The sequence below is a fragment of the Perca fluviatilis genome, chromosome 2, assembly GCF_010015445.1.
Source record: "Perca fluviatilis chromosome 2, GENO_Pfluv_1.0, whole genome shotgun sequence".
In the NCBI taxonomy this organism is placed as follows: domain Eukaryota; kingdom Metazoa; phylum Chordata; class Actinopteri; order Perciformes; family Percidae; genus Perca; species Perca fluviatilis.
Genome location: NC_053113.1, coordinates 17,275,625 through 17,294,681, shown reverse-complemented (window position 1 = coordinate 17,294,681; position 19,057 = coordinate 17,275,625). Strand labels below are relative to the sequence as shown.

The 19,057-nt window shown below is 40.9% G+C and overlaps 1 protein-coding gene across 1 annotated transcript in view; it reads right to left on the bottom strand.

The window, feature by feature from the left end:
- Window positions 1-19,057, bottom strand: part of lrrc75a (leucine rich repeat containing 75A) — a 49,130-nt gene that overhangs the window by 4,991 nt on the left and 25,082 nt on the right. Inside the window, exon 3 of the mRNA XM_039826416.1 lies at window positions 17,578-17,690. Coding sequence (XP_039682350.1) covers window positions 17,578-17,690 — 113 coding nt within the window. The remainder of the gene's footprint in view (window positions 1-17,577; window positions 17,691-19,057) is intronic.

Genomic DNA, 19,057 nt, shown 5'->3' with positions numbered 1-19,057 from the left:
GGACACTAAGGGGATTTAGGGCTTAAGAAACTGTTTGGGGAATGAAAAATGTCTGTTGGGCAGTGAAACACTTAAAGCTACACTCTCCAACCACATTGTCCAAGCTAAAAATAAACCCAGTGGGGCGCCTGGATTTGGAAGAGAATTGAGTGAGCGGAGCACAAAGGACAGATCTAGGGTCTGGTCCATAACAAAAAGAAAAACTGAGATCTTTAAACTGAGAAGTTTAATTTTTCCAGCTTACAAATAAAAACAATGCTTGAAATACACACTGGACATGAGGGCCAAAGTCGATTATCCCCTACAAATAACACAGTGAGGTTTAGGGACACACACACACATCACTTACTCCCCTCACCATCTGTTTAAGACTGGATACTGAGGACCTGCGAACCTGTAGCCTGACGTCGTCATACTCAGATTCTAGTCAGAATATGAATCTGATTCTACTCCATGGGGCTGTGATTATGGGGCGTGTTTCAACTTAACCAGGAAATAAAATGCCTCTGCACTCAATTGGATAGACCTACAACCAATCAGAGCAACGGAGACAGATGTCACAGAAGCTGCAAGTCAAAGGCAGGCTTCGACAGAGTAAAGGCAGAGGCGGCAGTTTCCGTGTCGTGCGGACGGGTGTGGCAATGTGTATACATGCGTGATCACGGTTCTCTGTTCGAGCATAGGGGGTAAGCTTCGCTTCAGAACTCGAACCTCCAAGGGCGCCAATTTGATGCTACCAAACAATCCCCCGCTGTTAGCATCCCATTGACTGCCATTCATTTTGATGTCACTTTGACAGCGAATAACTTTACATCTGAAGCGTTTAAAGACTCTATTTGTCCATTGTTTATTTCTAAAGAAACACGACAATGTATAAAAGGCTCCATTACCTTGTACCTCACGTTATGGCTCCGTAGCAGACGTTTTTATAAAAATAGGCTAACGATTGTGTCATAACCACGCGACTTACTGTCGCATAGTAGAGGAATTACCGTATAGTACAGGAGAAGCTTGCAGGCAGTTTCGACTTACGTTAGCTGTTTAGGTTTAATTACTAATGTTAACTAGCATTTTAGTTAGCAATAATTAGCCTGTGCTTGTTATCTCCTTACATATACCTACACTCTCCGTCTCTGCAAGATTGGGATTGATTGAGATTTCTCTTGGCACAGCTACCAGAAGACTTACAACTTTCAGACAGGTTGCTGACGTCACAGCTCTCAGTTGGAGGCTGCGCAGTAATGCTCAGCGCTCACCGGAAAAGTGCTTCTAATATCCTTCACTGGTCTCCGTCCAGAGCAACGGGATCTGTTGGTCCAGTTTATATACTGTCTATGTCCACAACGGAACAAGTCCAGACCGAACTTCCCAACCTCAAATGTTGTGGGCGGGGCTAAGTTCGGCTGGCATCCAGGCTAGCGAACCTGACTCACCACCTGAATAAATGCATTTCAATATGGACGCCACACACACACACACACACACACACACACACACACACACACACACACACACACACACACACACACACACACACACACACACACACACACACACACAGTAGGCTACTTAATTTAGGATTAACCGTCTGGCAGTAAATCTGCTTCTACTGTACGTTGACAGAACATGGGCTGCAGCAGAGATAGCTCTGATCAGCACAAAGCTAGCCAAATAAGTGACTGTGGTACAGACTGTGGGATTCAACTATTATCATCAGTTAACAGCTGAATATATTTATCTATTCATGTACCAGAGAGACTTTAGAGGAATCTAGGCCAAGCAGCTCAAAGCAAAGCAGTGAACTTGGGTCAAATTTAGCCTTGCAAAAATGTTTTACTCACTCTCCCAAGGGTTACACAGAGTGATCTGTCACTACGTTATATTTTTGTTTTGATTGTTGGGGCCAAAGCATGCAACTTGCTGTCAATCTACCAACATCATTTGGTATTGGGTGTCTGAAATAGGTAGAAATTGTGTTGAGTTTTGGATGGCAATGTTGGTCGGTCAGCTGCACTTTGGGTTCAGTGCTAATTAGCTAATATTAGCATGTTTACACGCTGAACTAAGATGGTTAGTGGTTAACACTATACTAACTGAACATCTGCATGATTAGCATTGTCCTTATAAGCATGTTAGCGTGCTGAAATTGTTATGAAAGTAGGCCTATTGTTTTGGGCATGTTTGTGTCTTCATTACAAATAGTAGAGATGATAGAAAACGAGGGAGAGAGAAACACAACAAATGTTGCCGTCCAGACTTCCCAGAGTCCTTTGTGATGACTTTAAATGTCTTGTGTTGTCCAACCAACAGTCCAAATCCCAAATATGTTCAGTGTCATCATTGTGTTCCTGCCTTTTTCCAGGTAACTCACTCTCAACCTGCCTGCACACCTGCAGCTACGTGGATTATCCTCCAGAGTTCCACCGCCATCTAGCCAAGAGAGTTCTCTGCCAGATCGCCTATTGTGCGTCATGGCCTTCCAGCCATCTGTCTCTCTGTCTGCCTGCATAAAGGGCCTGCTTATGGGCTGGCTTTGCCCCTCGCTCTTGTTTGCCTCTCCTGTCTGCCTACCTGTTGCCAAATCTTATCCTGTCCAAATAAACCCTGTTTTAATCCTATTGAGTCTGCTTCTTGTTACCTGGACTAGAGACGTTCAAAGCACTATAAGAGGTCTGAGAGGTCATCTCAAGACAAAGTGCATACTACAAGACAAATCAAACTCTTAATTAGGCTCAAATATAACACTTATCGATTCATCCAGTAAAAAATGCCCCCTCATCCTCCAAAATCCAAAGATATGAAATGTACAAGCAGCATATCTTCACTTTTAAGAAGCTGGAACTTAAACCTACATTGTGTAATTTTTTTAGTTGATTCTTAGCAAAAAACCCTTTGTTCTTTCACAAATATGTACTCATTCATGTGCAATTACTTCCACCAACTAATCAAAGTATTCTCGTAAGCGTAGAATCTGACATTCAGAATCATTCAAAATATATACGAGCGACTCGCTCGAATGACGGCAGCCATGTAGCGCCTCCATCTTTAAAATACATTAGCCAAAGAGGGACATACCTCAGCATTTCGCCCTCTTACACCTACTGGCACCATAACGAATGCGGAGAACAAACTTATTGCCACCATCTGTGGGTATCCATAGCTCTATGAATCAATGTCAGTTCTGCACAGACAGAACAAAATAGGACAGGGCTTGGAGAACAGTGAGCAAAGTTGCAAAATACTCCAAAAAACACTCCAGCGCTGTTCTCGCACGAGTAACGCAAGGCAATAATTTGCTTTGCATTTAGTCAGAACACACCTTTACAGACTGGACAACCGCACTACCTCATACTCCATACGAGACCTGCAACATCAACACTAACATACTGATGAGTGGCAACAAGGTTTGGTGTCAGTTGTTAAAACACCTTTTAGTGATTTGACTTTTATTTTATTTGGAAGCTTAGGGTTATCCACAAAACACAGCTTGGGTTTACAATGGGATACACTGCTTACTCCATACTACAACTAACTGTAGTCCATGTCTACATCTTGTTAAAAGCATGTTAGTAGTCTAGATAGCTCTCATCTGGTTGATGCACCTTTCACATCACTTTTCTATTATGGACATTCCTCTCTTCGATGGGATTTGAAAAAGTATCTCATGAACTACACAGTCAGTGATCTCAACAGATGTCAACATGTCAGTGCAGTTTCTTTGGCAATCACTTACATCCCCAGTTCAAATTTGATAAAAACAAAACTGGTTCCTAAAGCACTTTATGATCAGGGCAGAAACATAAACATAAATCCATATTTCTGTTAAAAACATACCATTTGTGCTCCAGTTGATGTCTGTGTACTATTTTTGTTACATATTAAACCAAACTGGCCAATAAAAAGCAGTAACTAGCTTTCCACAGAGCTGAAAGTAATTAGGTTGGCTTGTTCCACTTCATTCCCCAACCCCTGCATCATTGTCACCATCACTACCCTAACACATTCCCTGTGGTACATCTGGGTATTTAAGCACAGCTGTTCTCTGTAACATCAGGATGTGCTCACACTTAAAATTATCATTACAATACATGGCCCTAAAACACACAACGAACAACCATGCACAGTACGATTTTAATCCTGCATTCATTGATGTTTTGGTCATTTAAAGGAAGCAGAACAAACCCAAAATAATTATGTGTGGGTTAGTAACTAAGAGTGACCCCTTTTATATTACTCAGTCATTTGATACACAGCTAATATGAAAATATGTAATATAGCATCTCTAAATAAGGACATGCTGAGGATTATCATGAGTTGCAGATACAAATTCCGATAAAAAAAATAAGACTGGTGATATATTTTTTTTTACCGTCAACAACTCCCATAAAAGACCAAGAATAACAATGAATTGATCCTACGAAAAGGTTTGATTTAAAGTGTGATAACATTATATATTATATTATATTATATTCCTCTGTGCTATAGGTTCAGATTCAGATAGAGCTTCATTGTTGTTTATTTTACAACATACCCCATCATAGTTCTGTACGTACTCAGTGGTGCACCAACTTGGTATTAATTGCAGATTAATACACATTTGGTGTCTGAAAATAGTCACACATTGTTGGTTTTGACCACCTGTTTCCCACATGTGCTTTGTATTTTTCCACTACTTTGCAACAAGTCACTAGCTAATGCAAATGAAAAAAAAAACACCTTGAGGCTGATGAGGCTACCTCTCACTGTCTGGGTAAGTAGTCTACAACCACTTCCCACAGAGTCCCTGGAGGTTTGTGTGTACTAACCCAACTCTACACAGCATCCCATGAGTCAAAGTGCGCTAATTAGTTAACAAAGCTGGTGCAGCAATGCCCTCGGCTCTCTGTGATGCGTGGTTTGAGACCACTGATCTAATTGTGACAGCTCATATTCTCCTCCCATGCTCGGCTGCCCCTCCTTTCTGTCTCTGCGTGTTGATTATTCCAGAAAGGTAAAATCACTCACATCTCGACCTTCTTCTGATGTGCCACAAACATGGGGGAATGTTTCTTTCCCATGCTCCACCCCTTCCCTCTCTCTCTTTACCCAGATAATCTACTACTTCTGTCCAACAACACTCTGCCGTCCTCAGTTTAAAGCAATAAACAAGACTAGGCAAGAGTAGTAGTGTGCAAATAAATAGCAGATGAGACACTTTGAAAGCTCATGATGTATTTGGCTTCAGACCAGAATCCCACGCTACAGAGAGAGAGAGACACCCCCGCTCCGAACTGAGGTCACCTAACCCTGTTTGGACAACAACCAGCAGGGTGGTGGGATGGAGGGCTGGGTATGTCATCTGAGACATACACATATATCCACTGTGACTTCTTCACATATTATATTGTTACTTTGCAAATGATCAGAGGTTCAACAGTTAGTTACTGTTGCTATGGCTGTCAGGCTTCCCATTCTAGTGCAGACTAGATCATCTGTCAATCTGGGAAAGAAACACTTTAATCTTCATATTATGACTCAAAGGTGCTATAGGTAGGATTGTGAAGATCCAGGACTTAGCCAAAGAATTTGAACATCGACAACTTCTCAGTCCCTCCCCCCCTTTCTGCTAGAGCCCAAACGGTCTTCTAAGCCCCTCCCCCCCACAAGGGAGAATGAATGTGTGTGCATGAGTAGTGATTGACACGCAGTTAGACCCCCCCCTGGCCCTGATTGGTGTAAATGAACAGGGAGCTGTGGATTTTTGCAAATTGCACTACAGGCTGTAGGTGGTACCAGAGGAGCCAGATTTTTTTTTTTTTTATTAACTGCTTTGTTTAGTTCTACTGGAACATAGGGTCAGTTTCAGCAAATATGACAGAAAGTTAGTTTTATAAGTCTTACCTACTGCATCTTTAAATGTGATCCTGGTAATGATCCACAAACAAATTAGCATTTTTTTTAATTACACACTTTCTGGAAACACCACTATAAAATGTAACCCTAACAATTTCTTTCACACCTTGTTGCTCATCACAGCCACAGGCCTACCTGTAGCCTATTGTAATTAGAAATGTGGAGCTCCAGGCGGGTTGGATGGAGACACAGGGGGAGGACTGGCAGGAACAGACGGTCCTGGAGGAGTTGTTAGTTGATGGACGATTTTTTAGGGGACTGTGTGACTTGTTTCAATGTGTACATCTCAGACACACCAGTTGATTTAAAATTCAGCAAATTTGGTGCTTTTAACCAGGTGCCGTGCATAGCTGTAGCTTGACAGTGAGCAACATCAGTTTGACTAAAATATGTTTCACCGTTGCAGCCTTGGGTTGAAAATGTGATTGTAAATCTTTTTTTAAATTTTTATGAATTACTACTTTCGATGCAATCTTACAGTTTTAAACGTGGTTTCAAAAAAGTATCAAAGTATCGAAGTATCGATGCTTTTAAAGTGCCCATATTATTATTATTTGGGATTTGGGGTGTTATTTTGTGTCTCTGGTGCTTCAACATGCATACAAACTTTGAAAAAAAAAAATCCATGCTGTTTTAAGTGAGATATGGGTTTCTGAATGTATCCTGCCTTCAGTCTCCAGATAAGCTGTTCAAAATCTGCACGGCTTTCTACGTCACTAGCCGAAACAAAGGGGCTAACCGTAGTATGCTAGCGCTAGCATGCTAGCTCGTTCTCAATGGCAAAACACTGCTACAACACACACTAGTTCACCATAATCTACAAAAGAACTACTTACATGTCCCTGTTCTGCAGGTATTCCACGCAAAGTTGGAAGTGCGCCCTCATTTAGAAGAAGTCTAAAATCCTGCCTTGTAACTGACTGAAGTTGTTTAAAGAGCTAGCTAGCTGATATGATCTTTACCTAGCTACTGCGCATGTGCGACTGCCACCAAAGATGTTACAGCAGTGAGAAGTCTCACTCTGTAGCTAAAACAGAGACCTGAACACAGGGTGAAAAGAAGAGCTGCAGCAATGTGTAGTACAACAAAAATATGGTGTTTTTTGAAAATTACCTCAAAATACAATTATGAACCTGAAAATGAGCACAATATGGGCGCTTTAACAACCGTACTGGTAAGATTCTTAAACTCTGCTTGTACTCTCTATGACGACATCATTATTTACCTTGCTACCACTTTTCTGCTATTGTTTCTTTCTCAGGCATGAACAGAAGGTCCTCTGGTATGGCCTAGCTGAGAAGGCCTATGATACTGTTAGTATTATAATGGAGGGAAGAGATGGACCAGATATTCCTCAGAAATATATTCTGGAACCAAAAGGGATAATTCCCTCATCATGCCCAATGTTCCCATGCTGATAGTCTGATGACCTACGCATGCCTCATTATCACATTGACAAAATAATATCTTGTGAGTCATAAGCTACTCCTCCAGTTATCCCCAGAAATGCAGTCTGCACAAAGACACAGGGACCTCGTCACAGCCTGGATTTCATATTGCATCTCTGAAAATGCCACTTTTGTCTCAGCTCTTCTTGAGTGCATCACCACGAGGCTTAACAAATTTCACCTCCATCCCTTGGTGTCTGACTCTGTATCTCTATATGATTCGTCCAGCCATCCACGTCATGCACGCTCTCCTCTCTCTGCCTGAATCTCTCCCTCAGAAAGATCTGAAACCACCCACTTGTTTCCTGAAACAGCCTCACAGGTGATTCCAGGTGAAAGTGACTACGTGTCTCCAGGCGCATTCTCTTCAGACATGAAATGTATATAAATGAAGGTGAGGGAGAAAGATTATACAGGGATGTTTTGACATAATACACTGCATTAAAAGTACATGGTGTATGGCTTCAAATGCTGTCCTTATTTCTCCTCCCCCTGTCTGCCTGTGTTTCTTTCTGTTTCTGGCACACAGGTCACCTTTTGCCTCCTCTTTCCTCTCCTCTCCTCTTCTGTGACACAGAAGGTGAGAAAACAACTCCTCCTCCCTCTCCTCCTGTGCAACAAGCTTTACACAGGTAGCATAGAGGGTGTGAGCAGTTATGTTTGTGTCTGCCTGACTATGGACCTTTTTCACTGCAGACATTTTGACTTGTCATAATATGAAAAGCACAGCTGAAATTCATAACCTTAACAATGGCTCAATTCCATCAAGTGTCCCAGTAAGCTATTTCAGTGAGTCAGCATGCACAATACCAGGGCCTCTCCTAAGTGGAATGCAGCCATCATTAATTGTTTTTGATTACACCCGTGTTTTTCCTACTATGACATGTCAACATGTCTTCCGTGAAAAAGGTCTATACTGTTAACACACAAAAGATGAGCAAGAGGAACATTTCTTGTTAGATGCATGCCTATTCTCTGTCTGAATTGTGACATATTTCAAGAGACATCACTGACTGCAGAAGTTTGATCTAATCATGTGCCGTGTTTATGCAGATTTAGTCACATTCCAAGCAATCACTCGAGCATCTGATTACATCTGATTACCAGAGAGGAGGAGCTTGGGAAATTAGCTGCTCGAGTGTTCAGGTGGAATAACAAATCCAGCAAACACATTGTTCTCCATGGCACTGGTTGGACTCCACTTGCCCAGCTGCTACATCAGCTCCTGCTGAAGCAACATCACTTCTATTGTTCCCTCTTGTCCAGGTGACCCACATGAGTACCTGTCTGGCAGTGGTGGTTCTGCAAAGTAGTTATCAAAGAAATGTAGTGGAGTAAAAAGTACAATATTGGCTTCCAAAATGTAGTTTAGTAATAAGTAGCATAAAATAGAAATACTGAAGTAAAGTAAGAGTACCTCAAACATGTACAGTACTTGAGTAAATGTACTTAGTTACTTTCCACCATTGCTAAATCCACAGAAAATCCAGGTGACCCATATGAAGCTTAGCTCCGTTGAATGAAGACAGAAATTAGGAGAAATCTCGTTACAGTAAATTAGAAGAAAACTATTAACAAATTCAATTATTCGAATACACTATATTCAATTACTTTGAGGGCTGATCTGCAGCATAATCAGCAGCTCTTTTGCATTTTCCTTTCACTTTTTGTGAAACCCTTGATACTAGCAATGACCCAAATGAATAACATGAAACGGTTGATCATAATGCAGAGAACGCTATTAGCAAACTGCTACCCTCCCAGCACCAAACTGCTGTCAGACAGAGTTAGCGACGAGCTGGTGAACACAGTGGAGCATTTAGCAGCTAAAGAGACAGATTTCTTTTCTCAGGGAGCTGGTGGAGACCAAAGACAGAGATAAAAGGAGAGTGAATATTGAGCTTACATTTATTGTGTGGCCAGAAACACAACTCCAAATGAATGCTAAAGCTAATCAGTGTCTGCTGGATGTAGGTACCTTCCTGTTATTCACACTGGCACAAAGGTGCCATATTCCATACTCATTTTAAGCAAGTTTTAAGTATGTATTAGGGTCACACTGTAGATGGAAAAAAAATAAGTATACTCCAAAGAGTCAAAAAGCAAATAACCCATTTTTGAGTGTACTGTGGATGTACAGTACTAAAACTAAAACAAATTATGGATGTAGTGAAACAACCCCAGGAATGCCACAGAATATAATAAATGTTAATATTTTTGGGAAAACATATTTGCTGTATCTTTGTGAAGTTTAATTGGCAGTAGCATCCTAAAGTCGCAGTTTGATTGATGTCTGGCAGCACAAGCATCATTTCATGTTCGTATAAAACAGATAAATACGTTGATCCCTGCTGATATTTCTCTTCCCCCTAGTGGCCAACAATTGTTTACTACATTTTTAAGAGCAGCATAGTTAACTGTCTACTGTCCACCAGCGGCAGGAAAATTATTATACATATAATTCATGTGAAAATGACTCAACCCAAACTTCTATCTTAAAGAAAAGAATTTCCTAGACCGTCTGAAACGTCAATTTAGCTGAATAATGTGAAGAAGAAAATGTGGCCTCCCTTCAGTTATTCATCTACAAAATACGTTGGGAACAATCAAGAGTTACTTTGTACAAAGTGTCTTTATCTGTGTCAGGCAGCAGTGCAGCCCAGTGGGTAATACCATTATTCACAAAGCTACAAGGGGTCACTGGTCCACTGGGAGTAAACATGAGTCACATTGAGGCACAAACAAATGACGATGTTGTGTTGTGGAGGAGGTTGGAGATGGCAAACCATCAGCCCTGCTTTATCTGATTCAAATGGCCTTATGAATTTATATTCACTCATGCCGATGCATTCAAAGTAGATGACTCGTAGGGCACCATGTCATGTTGCAGCAGTGAGCTTTACATCATGGACACACACAGCAAAGGTTACATTCAAATTTCTTCATATGACTGTGTGCTGCATGATGCGAGGAGGAACTATCATTTTTCTAAGCAAGCTTATGTTTTGTAGATGAGAGTGGACAGTCCACAGCTTTTAACATTTTTTGGAGATGTGTTGAAGCAAGAAGGAAGTGGTGGGATTAAACGTGTTCCACTAAACCATCTGGGCTCACATTCAAAATTTGCAGTTTTTTTTTCTATAAGCCCTGTGAGAGCATATCATTCAAATTGATTCATAGCCTGAATCACCTTTTCTACTGAATCTTCCATTGTCTCCTACTCACACAGCATCACCGCTGGTTCTGTCATAATCTCATATATTTTGAGAAATGGGTGTTTCCCTGTTTTGTAACAGTTATTGTAAAGCCAGCAACAGCCTCAGGGTGACTATGCTGCTCAGTGAGGGAAGGCAGAAGTGTACAATCCGGGAGGCAGAGAGAATGATTCAGAGGATGAGTCAAGGGAAAGAGAAAAAAACATTTGGATTAAATGAGAAAAGGGAGAGAAAGAAAATTAATCCAAGTGCTTTTGAAGTGCTCAGATTAATTTTGAAACTGAACCTTTATCATCTCTAGTATGTAAGTTATAGCCGGCATTAATATTAGACTAATAAGACTGAAGTTAACGCTCCCACTCTAAATAATTTTGAAAACTGAGAGCATGTGGGCTGCTCAAATTCCAAGCAGACATATATGATTACATCCTTTCATACACATTATTTTTGCAGTGAGTTCAAGTGAAGCCAAATAAGAGGGACTGAAAACCGTGTCAAGACAAAGGGAAAAGTCCTCTTCTATGCACGATAATACAGGTCTACCCGCTCTGTGGATACTAGTCCAGAAGGAGAAAAGGGCTGTGCACTGAAGAAAGCAGCAAGATAACATATACAGGAAATAAATCAACTGGGTAATTATAGACATAAGGAGGGATTTACAGTGAAAACAATAGCATGGGAAAATAGAGGGGCAAGATGAAGACAAAAAGCAACGGCAAGGAACTGACAGCAAGGTAAAGCGATACAAATAAATAAAATATAATATAGCATACACTTAAACTGATAATAACTTTTTTAGGTGGCTAAAACAAGTTGTGCTGCTTCCCCTGTCTACAGCAGTACATTGCATGCAGAACATTTCTTAGCATCCCTGTCGGTACATCTGACGCGCCGACCGCCATCAACTGTTGGTAATACATGACTATGGATAAGTTCCTTATACAACCCTACTTCAAAACGTCCGACTATTCCCTTTAAGTGTAAGTTTTATGTGTTGAACTAATGGCTTAATCGATAATCACCAAAAATGAAATTCAATCCCTGAAATGGACAAAAATATATATTATACAGTAGCTTCTCCTTTCCACAGTCCAGGTGTTTTAGCTGCTCTGCATCAGTAGGTCTTTGGAAAGCTTCCACTGACTCACCATGCTTTCATCAACACATAATATTAACTTCCTGTAGAGTCAGAGCCTTCTCCAGGAGCTGATCAGCATAAAGAAATGCTTGTGAGAGGTTCGCATCAAAAGCAGCAGGGTACCAGCTGTCCAATAAATGACTTCCAGGCAGGAAAATGGGTTCCAAACTAACAATGCTACATTTCCAATAATTGCTTTTTGCCCGATTCTCTGTCTAACATGTCTCTGTCTAAAGTGGCTTTAGGCTATCACAATAATAAATGTTTTCTGAATATCAGCCATCGGCTGCTTCAGATTAAAACTGTGGCCCATACTAGTGGAACCCTATATTCACCTTAAAATGATTCCTGTCCTCACTGACAAACCAATGTAAATATATATCAGGGCTAATATCCTCCCTGCTTGGTTTTGCCTGCTGCAGACGAGGCACAAACATCTACACTCAACTTCTCTCCCTGCTGGCGGTCAGAACACAGGTGGGAGGCAGCCGGTAAATCTGTCGGAGCGGTAGTCACAGCCAGCCAATCAGCAGGCGGCAGACAGGCAGAACAATATGTTGGTAGACAGACAGTACAAGAAGGTAAATGTATTATTATTAAATAAGGTGTAGGGTGATCATTTGTATGTGTCTGTATATGTGTGTGTGTGTGTGTGTGTGTGTGTGTGTGTGTGTGTGTGTGTGTGTGTGCAGGTGTATAAAAGTGTGTCATGAGTTTCCAGGGCAAACATTGTTGTGGTCAAGCAAATCTTCAGCAAGACCTCATTATTTCCCTTGCAACACCATGGAAATTAAATGAGCCATTTGGAGAAAAAAAACAACACAAAGATGCAAGACCCAGAGGAAGAGGCAGGCAGACAGACAGATTCAGGTCCAGGGAGAATGGTCGACAGACAGGCAGTTGTTTACTCGTTGGCTGTCAGTCAACATCTTGCCTGCTGAAGCTTTTTTGGCTCACTGCTCCTAAAAGCCAGTGGATGCTTTACTGGACCTTTTCCAGACACAGTAGGAGCATGGCGGACAAAACTGGGGGGCAATCTTACTAGAGGAGACGTCTCAACTACCCTGTAATTATCTCAGATTGAGGAGCAGAATGGATTTATCAGTGTTTCACAACACATGGAGTGGCCACCTGTACCCATTACAGACCAATGTAATGATGCTGAACTGACACATTTGGCCAACATGGGAGTTCTTTACAACCAGTGCTCCATTGGACTTAGACTGATGTTATTACTGAGTTAGTAATGATAGCAACAAAAAAAAAAAAATAAGATTGTTACAAATAACACGCAAAATGACAAATTCCTTTTTAGGAGAAATGTCTCTGCTAAATGTAAGCCTGTCCTGAGAATATATGCTGTCACATTGTTTACCTCACAGTTTCCTCGGCAGGGGTCTCAGACCTGGGTTGTAAAGCAGAGAGGAGACCAGGCTGCTTCAGACATTCAGCTGTGCAGATGCCTCATTTCAAACCACTGAATGGACTTGTTGAGCACACTGAAAGGGATCGTTGTTAAACAGCCAGACAACGAACAGTAAGCCTTGTTAATCCTGCTTTGTTTTCATGATTCACAACCACAACCATTCTTGTTGAATAGACAATAACAAACTGTCGACCAGTTGATTTACATGTTATACTGTATATGCTCCATCCTTAGAAGGAATGATGGCTAATTTCACAACTAAAGTTTTCTGATTTTGCTCACTGTGATCTCAATTTCAGATCAGATCCAGAGCTGCCAGGCACAGCTGGGTCTGATCACGCCCCCCTTCTCTGTCTGTCTTCTCTCTCTGAATCTGGGAATGAACAGAGAGGTTTTTAATTCTAAGTCTTCATCCAAAGAAGACAAATTACAGTGACATGCTATTTGTTTTGCAGAAGATGGCAATATATATCCTTGGGAGGATCACTAACGTTTCCAACTTTTTCTCTGTATAGTATTTCACTGCTGATTAAAAAAAAAAAAAATCCAGGAATTATTTGCATTTGAATAAGTAAGTAATTTCTCCGTTCCTGTTTGTGCATCTTTATCTTTTTTTTTCCAGAAACATATATGAATCTAAAATATCTGAGTCATGCTGTCTGTAACATCTAGATTAACTCAAATGTAATACAACATACTGAATAAGGTTGTTGGCCTGATGGAGATGCTATTAAGACAAAAATAAGGTGGTCTGTCTCACAGAGATAATCCCAAACACATTTAAATTTCTCCTCACATTATGTCTAAAAGAAATTTACCAATTCATTGTTCTTCATGTGTGTGTGTGTGTGTGTGTGTGTGTGTGTGTGTGTGTGTGTGTGTGTGTGTGTGTGTGTGTGTGTGTGTGTGATAATGACATGAATATACTGACTGAATAGTTAAAAACTGAAAAACAATGAGCCTCTTTTTTTATTCAATGCATTCTTCTTTCTTGTCCAAACCTGGAGACTACATTATCCACAATGCTTCTACCACCAGTTCAGCCGGAGATTTGGGGGTGTTATGCTCGTAGCTGCTAGCTTCAAGCAGAGACGAGGAGCAGGCTACAGAGGTCTGGCAAGCTCACTTGTTTCGAACAACACACCTTTTTTTCTTCATTTACAAACTTCAGCCCCAACCGACGGTGACTAAAGTGACATCACTTGAGGCAATTTATCCGATTTTGTGTAGCCCCCCCTGGTAAGTGTGTTCAAAAAGCATAACCACACTTGTGATTGCAAGGGGCCACAAAACTGTCACAGACAACTGAGCGAGCTGTCAGTGGATGATGTCTGAAAACAGTTTCTCAACTTTTTTTCATCTAACAATTTTCATCCTTTTTGTTGGCTCCGGGAGAGGCGTGTGTGTGTGTGTGTGTGTGTGTGTGTGTGTGTGTGTGTGTGTGTGTGTGTGTGTGTGTGTGTGTGTGTGTGTGGAGGACATTAATAACGTGTGTTCCATGCAAAAAGATGTTTCAATCTCATCTGTTGCCCTGCGACTGATCACTCTGAGCGGAGTTGATGACAGCCTGATGTGCCGACTGCAGCACTGCGTTGATTAAATCTCATCCACCAGTCCAGAATTACTAAAGATAATTACAATTATTCATTTCCATTTTCATCTCCAGCTATCGTTAAATTCTATTATAGGTGAGACCCTGCTTTAACAGCAATTTTTTTAACTTGCTATTTGATAAAACAAAAGCAACCTATCATTTTTGTTGACTGTGAAGGCAATGACACACACCCAAACACACTCAGCAGGGATCCAATCTTTTGGCCCATATAGAATTGTCATTTCTCCCCCCTCTACACTCAAGCATTCATCTGCAAACTGTTTTGTAGAGGAGTTGACACCTGGTGTTCATGCTAACCGCTGAGGAGGAGATATTTTAATTTTCTACCGATCTTCCATTTACACAGCAGTGGGACTCCTCTCTCCAAATGTGGGCTGCTACAATGTCAGTTTTCTACCATCTGTTCCCATCGGGATGCATTTTATAGGTTTAGGTTATGCAGAATCACACAGTAATCAGGTTTACAGTGAAGGCAAGTCAAGGGAATAGAAGAAGTCTTTTCAGCCCTTTAGGGTAAAACTTAATTTAGGTATGCAAAGTGTGCTTGTATGGTAACTATTTACACTGCTGTTACTGATATGGTAAATTTATTTAAAGGAGCTTTTTTTTTCTTCATTTAACACCCTATCAAAATGTATTGTTAAGTCAAACTTGATGGCCAAGTTTACATGTGTAAATTGTATTAACTCAAATTTGAATTATCCCCACATACAGTATCAGACAAAAACATGGCTTAAGTTATTGTATACATACAGACCTTCCTCCACAGCGCTGGAGAGGAAGGTCTGGCTAATACCCAAAGCATTCCAGGATGGGAGAATAACCTGCTCTGGTTTATTGGCATTTCTTTAAACCAATCACAATCGCCATGGGCGGTGCTAAGCACCGGGCAGAGCTGCAGTGCTGCTGATAAATAGTGTCGGGAAGGAACTTGTTTTGGTGGAATGTGTACATTCAAAAGTTATTTAGTCGTGCAAAAGAAAACTCAGATTGGACAGACCGGAGTTTAAAATTCCAACACGAAGAAAGCAGAAGGTAATGCACATCTGGACGAAAAGAGTGACATCCAGCGGAATTTCTGGTGGCAACGGAGCAATCCCAGAAGTGGAACGTCGTGGATATAGACTATTGTATATATAACATCATAGCAGGTAAAAATCACTCCAAATGTCTTATTCTTTCTAGTCTGTATCAACAGAAGTACACTGCCAGGATAAGCCTCCCGTGCTGCCATCTGTACGTCAAAATCCCTTCGCTAGGGGAAACAACAACAACCTCTGAGCTAGCAAGCTAACGTTACACCCTGAAAATGTAGCCTAGAGGCCGCTAGCCTCAAGCAGAGATGAGGAGCAGGCTACAGAGATCGGGTAACACCTCTTCTTTCTAACTTAACACCCTCAGATATTTTTCATTTTCAAACTTGTTGTCTTCAGCCCCAACCGACGCTGACTCAAGTGACATCACTTGAGGAAATTCATTAGACTTCACAAAGCTCCCTCTGGAGACAATTACAGGTTTAAACAATTATTTTCCCATTATGCAGTAGTACTCTCCGACACCTGTAAACACACTAATGTGAAAATGTGGTGGATTTACCCTTGAATTAATTTCCCTAAAGGTAACAACAAATCATTTCCTAAGGAGGCAGATGCTTTCAATTATACTGCTTTATTGCGACTGCAAGTTGAACGCAGTGTTTTGCACACACATTTACATTGAGAACATCTTTCAGTAGTCTGAATATCAGTCTTTCCTGGCTGTACTTTGCAGAGCTGGAGAATCATGTGGATTAGTTTACAGATGCTTTTCATAACTGATGTGCATGTTGTGTAATACTGCTGTATAAACTATATCAAATCCATCCAAATCATCCATTCGATTTGGCTGCATACCTTTTAAAATGAGGTTTCTACAGTACATAATGAAGGTGCAAAGAGGAAGACAGGAGAGAAAGCTAAGTGCCAATGCAAAGTGAATACAAATTACAGCCACAGCTCACATACAGACAAAAACTCAAATATCTACTCATCGAGCAACATTTACGTGATTGGTACTGAAAGTCACACTGAAACCCAAACAACATAATGCAAAGAATTTTTTTATTTTATAAAATAATGTATGCATAAAGATGAGGACTATTTGACAGTTAGACGGAAACAAAAAGGCAAAGAGAGGCACTGATGGCGACACAGAAGGAACTGATTTCACCTCCAACTGTGTCAATGAGATGCTGAGAAAATAAGAGACTGAGACATCAGTGGATTTTTCCATGGCACCCAAAGGCGCAGCAGATGATGACACATTGGTGACTCACTGAGACGTTAACAAAAACAGAAGAGACGTACGTACCATAGTATTATTACCAGATAAGTGTTTGAGGAGGAGCCCAGTTCATTCCTATAAGAGTTGCTCAGTGGCGCATGAAGCCTTTATGGAGCCAAAACCTTATATGAAATTACCAGGATGATCGGCACTGTGCGGCCCATAGAGCAGGCGCACTACAGACTTCTACTGGCCGAGACGGCTACTTCCACTTATGCGCTAACTTGAATGCGGATTATAAAAAATTATTTGAAATATTTAAAAAAGGTTATAGAACCGGACAGAAACGAGTCATTTCACAGGGGAGGTGTGACGCTCCAAAAATGTATCAACTGATTTACAGATGTTTTTTTTCGCCGTGTCAGTCTAAGGGAAAAGTATTTTTGGGTGAGAAAAAAAATCATGTGACAGACGGGGAGTTGCAATTCCACAGTATGGCTGCTACGTTATGTTCAATAATAACACACACACACACGCACACACATACACACACACACACACACACACACACAGACACTCACCAGGACTGAGGTTTCCTCTTCAGCAGGCCCTGTCTCCTCCACTGTGAGTGGGGGCTGAGATGGTAGGTCAGCTGACGACACACCTTCTCCATCGCCCCCAGAGAGTCGCCCTCCTATTGGACACAGAGATAGAGACACACAAACCATCAGCTCAATTTTGATTTTTGTTTTGTTTGTTTGTAGCATAAATCTAATATCAAATAACACCCCAATCTCAAATTTACATGATCAATAACGGACCTGTAATATCTTGATAGATTGTCTAGGATAAATCATGCATCAGTCATCCCTTATTCAGATATTTTCTTGTAAAATCACTATTGTGGAAATGAGCAACAAGTAATCCATACGTATTACTTATTTTAAAACATAAATAAGTGACAGGTATGTATTTTTTATATGTAACATATGATTTTGACATTGTCAGTCACAGGCTTTACAGTAAACAGAGTTTGAGGGTATGGGGAGGGGAAATGTCATGTTGGACACGACATCATGACAGAACAAGACAGAGCAGTGAAGTGTTACAGCAGCAACAGACAGGAGAAAGACACAAATATATCATTAAAGAGGACCACTGGAGCAAAGAATTAGCAAACACACCTTCTGTCAACGTGATGTTTTGACAGGAAACACACACACACACACACACACACACACACACACACACACACAGTGAAGCTGGGGAATTCAACGCTATATGCTGCATTGATTGTGTAAATAATCGCTCCCCATGTGCGACCTAGTATTCACCTTGTACCATTAAGTGTCTGAATTGTATGTTTATGCTCCCATTAGCACACTTAAACATGATTAAAAAATGTTATGTACAAAGCAAGCATGTACAGAACTTTCCCACAATGTGATGATTCCCCTCAGAACCTTAGATGACTGACATGTAAATTACAGTCACTACATGTGTTGGTTGTGACCAAAATAATGATGAATCATAAATGTCTGACATCTCAATTTATTATTTAATGTAATGAACCTTTCTGAGTTTTCCTCATGTAGGGAACAGTTATTGAGATAATGACGCACTGCTTCAACTCCACCCGTCTGCCTTAATATCACCACAATTCTCCACTGTACCATAATTGCGTGTGTGTGTGTGTGTGTGTGTGTGTGTGTGTGTGTGTGTGTGTGTGTGTGTGTGTGTGGCGTCCATATTGAAATGCATTTATTCAGGTGGTGAGTCAGGTTCGCAGGTCCTCAGTATCCAGTCTTAAACAGATGGTGAGGGGAAGAAGTGATATCAACAAAGACATTCAGTTCGCTAAACTGTGAGGTACCACATTGTTGTTCACGTCAGAGTGTTTTGGGAGAATCAGTATGTTTTGCTTGGTAAAATACTAAAAGGGCAGATGTTGGACCATAAAGCAGAAAAACTATTTTCTAGCAGACAGAAAGTGGATGAATTGATACCCAGAGGGAGAATGATGATTCCAAATGAATTTCTCTTTTTTTATTTTTTTTTTAT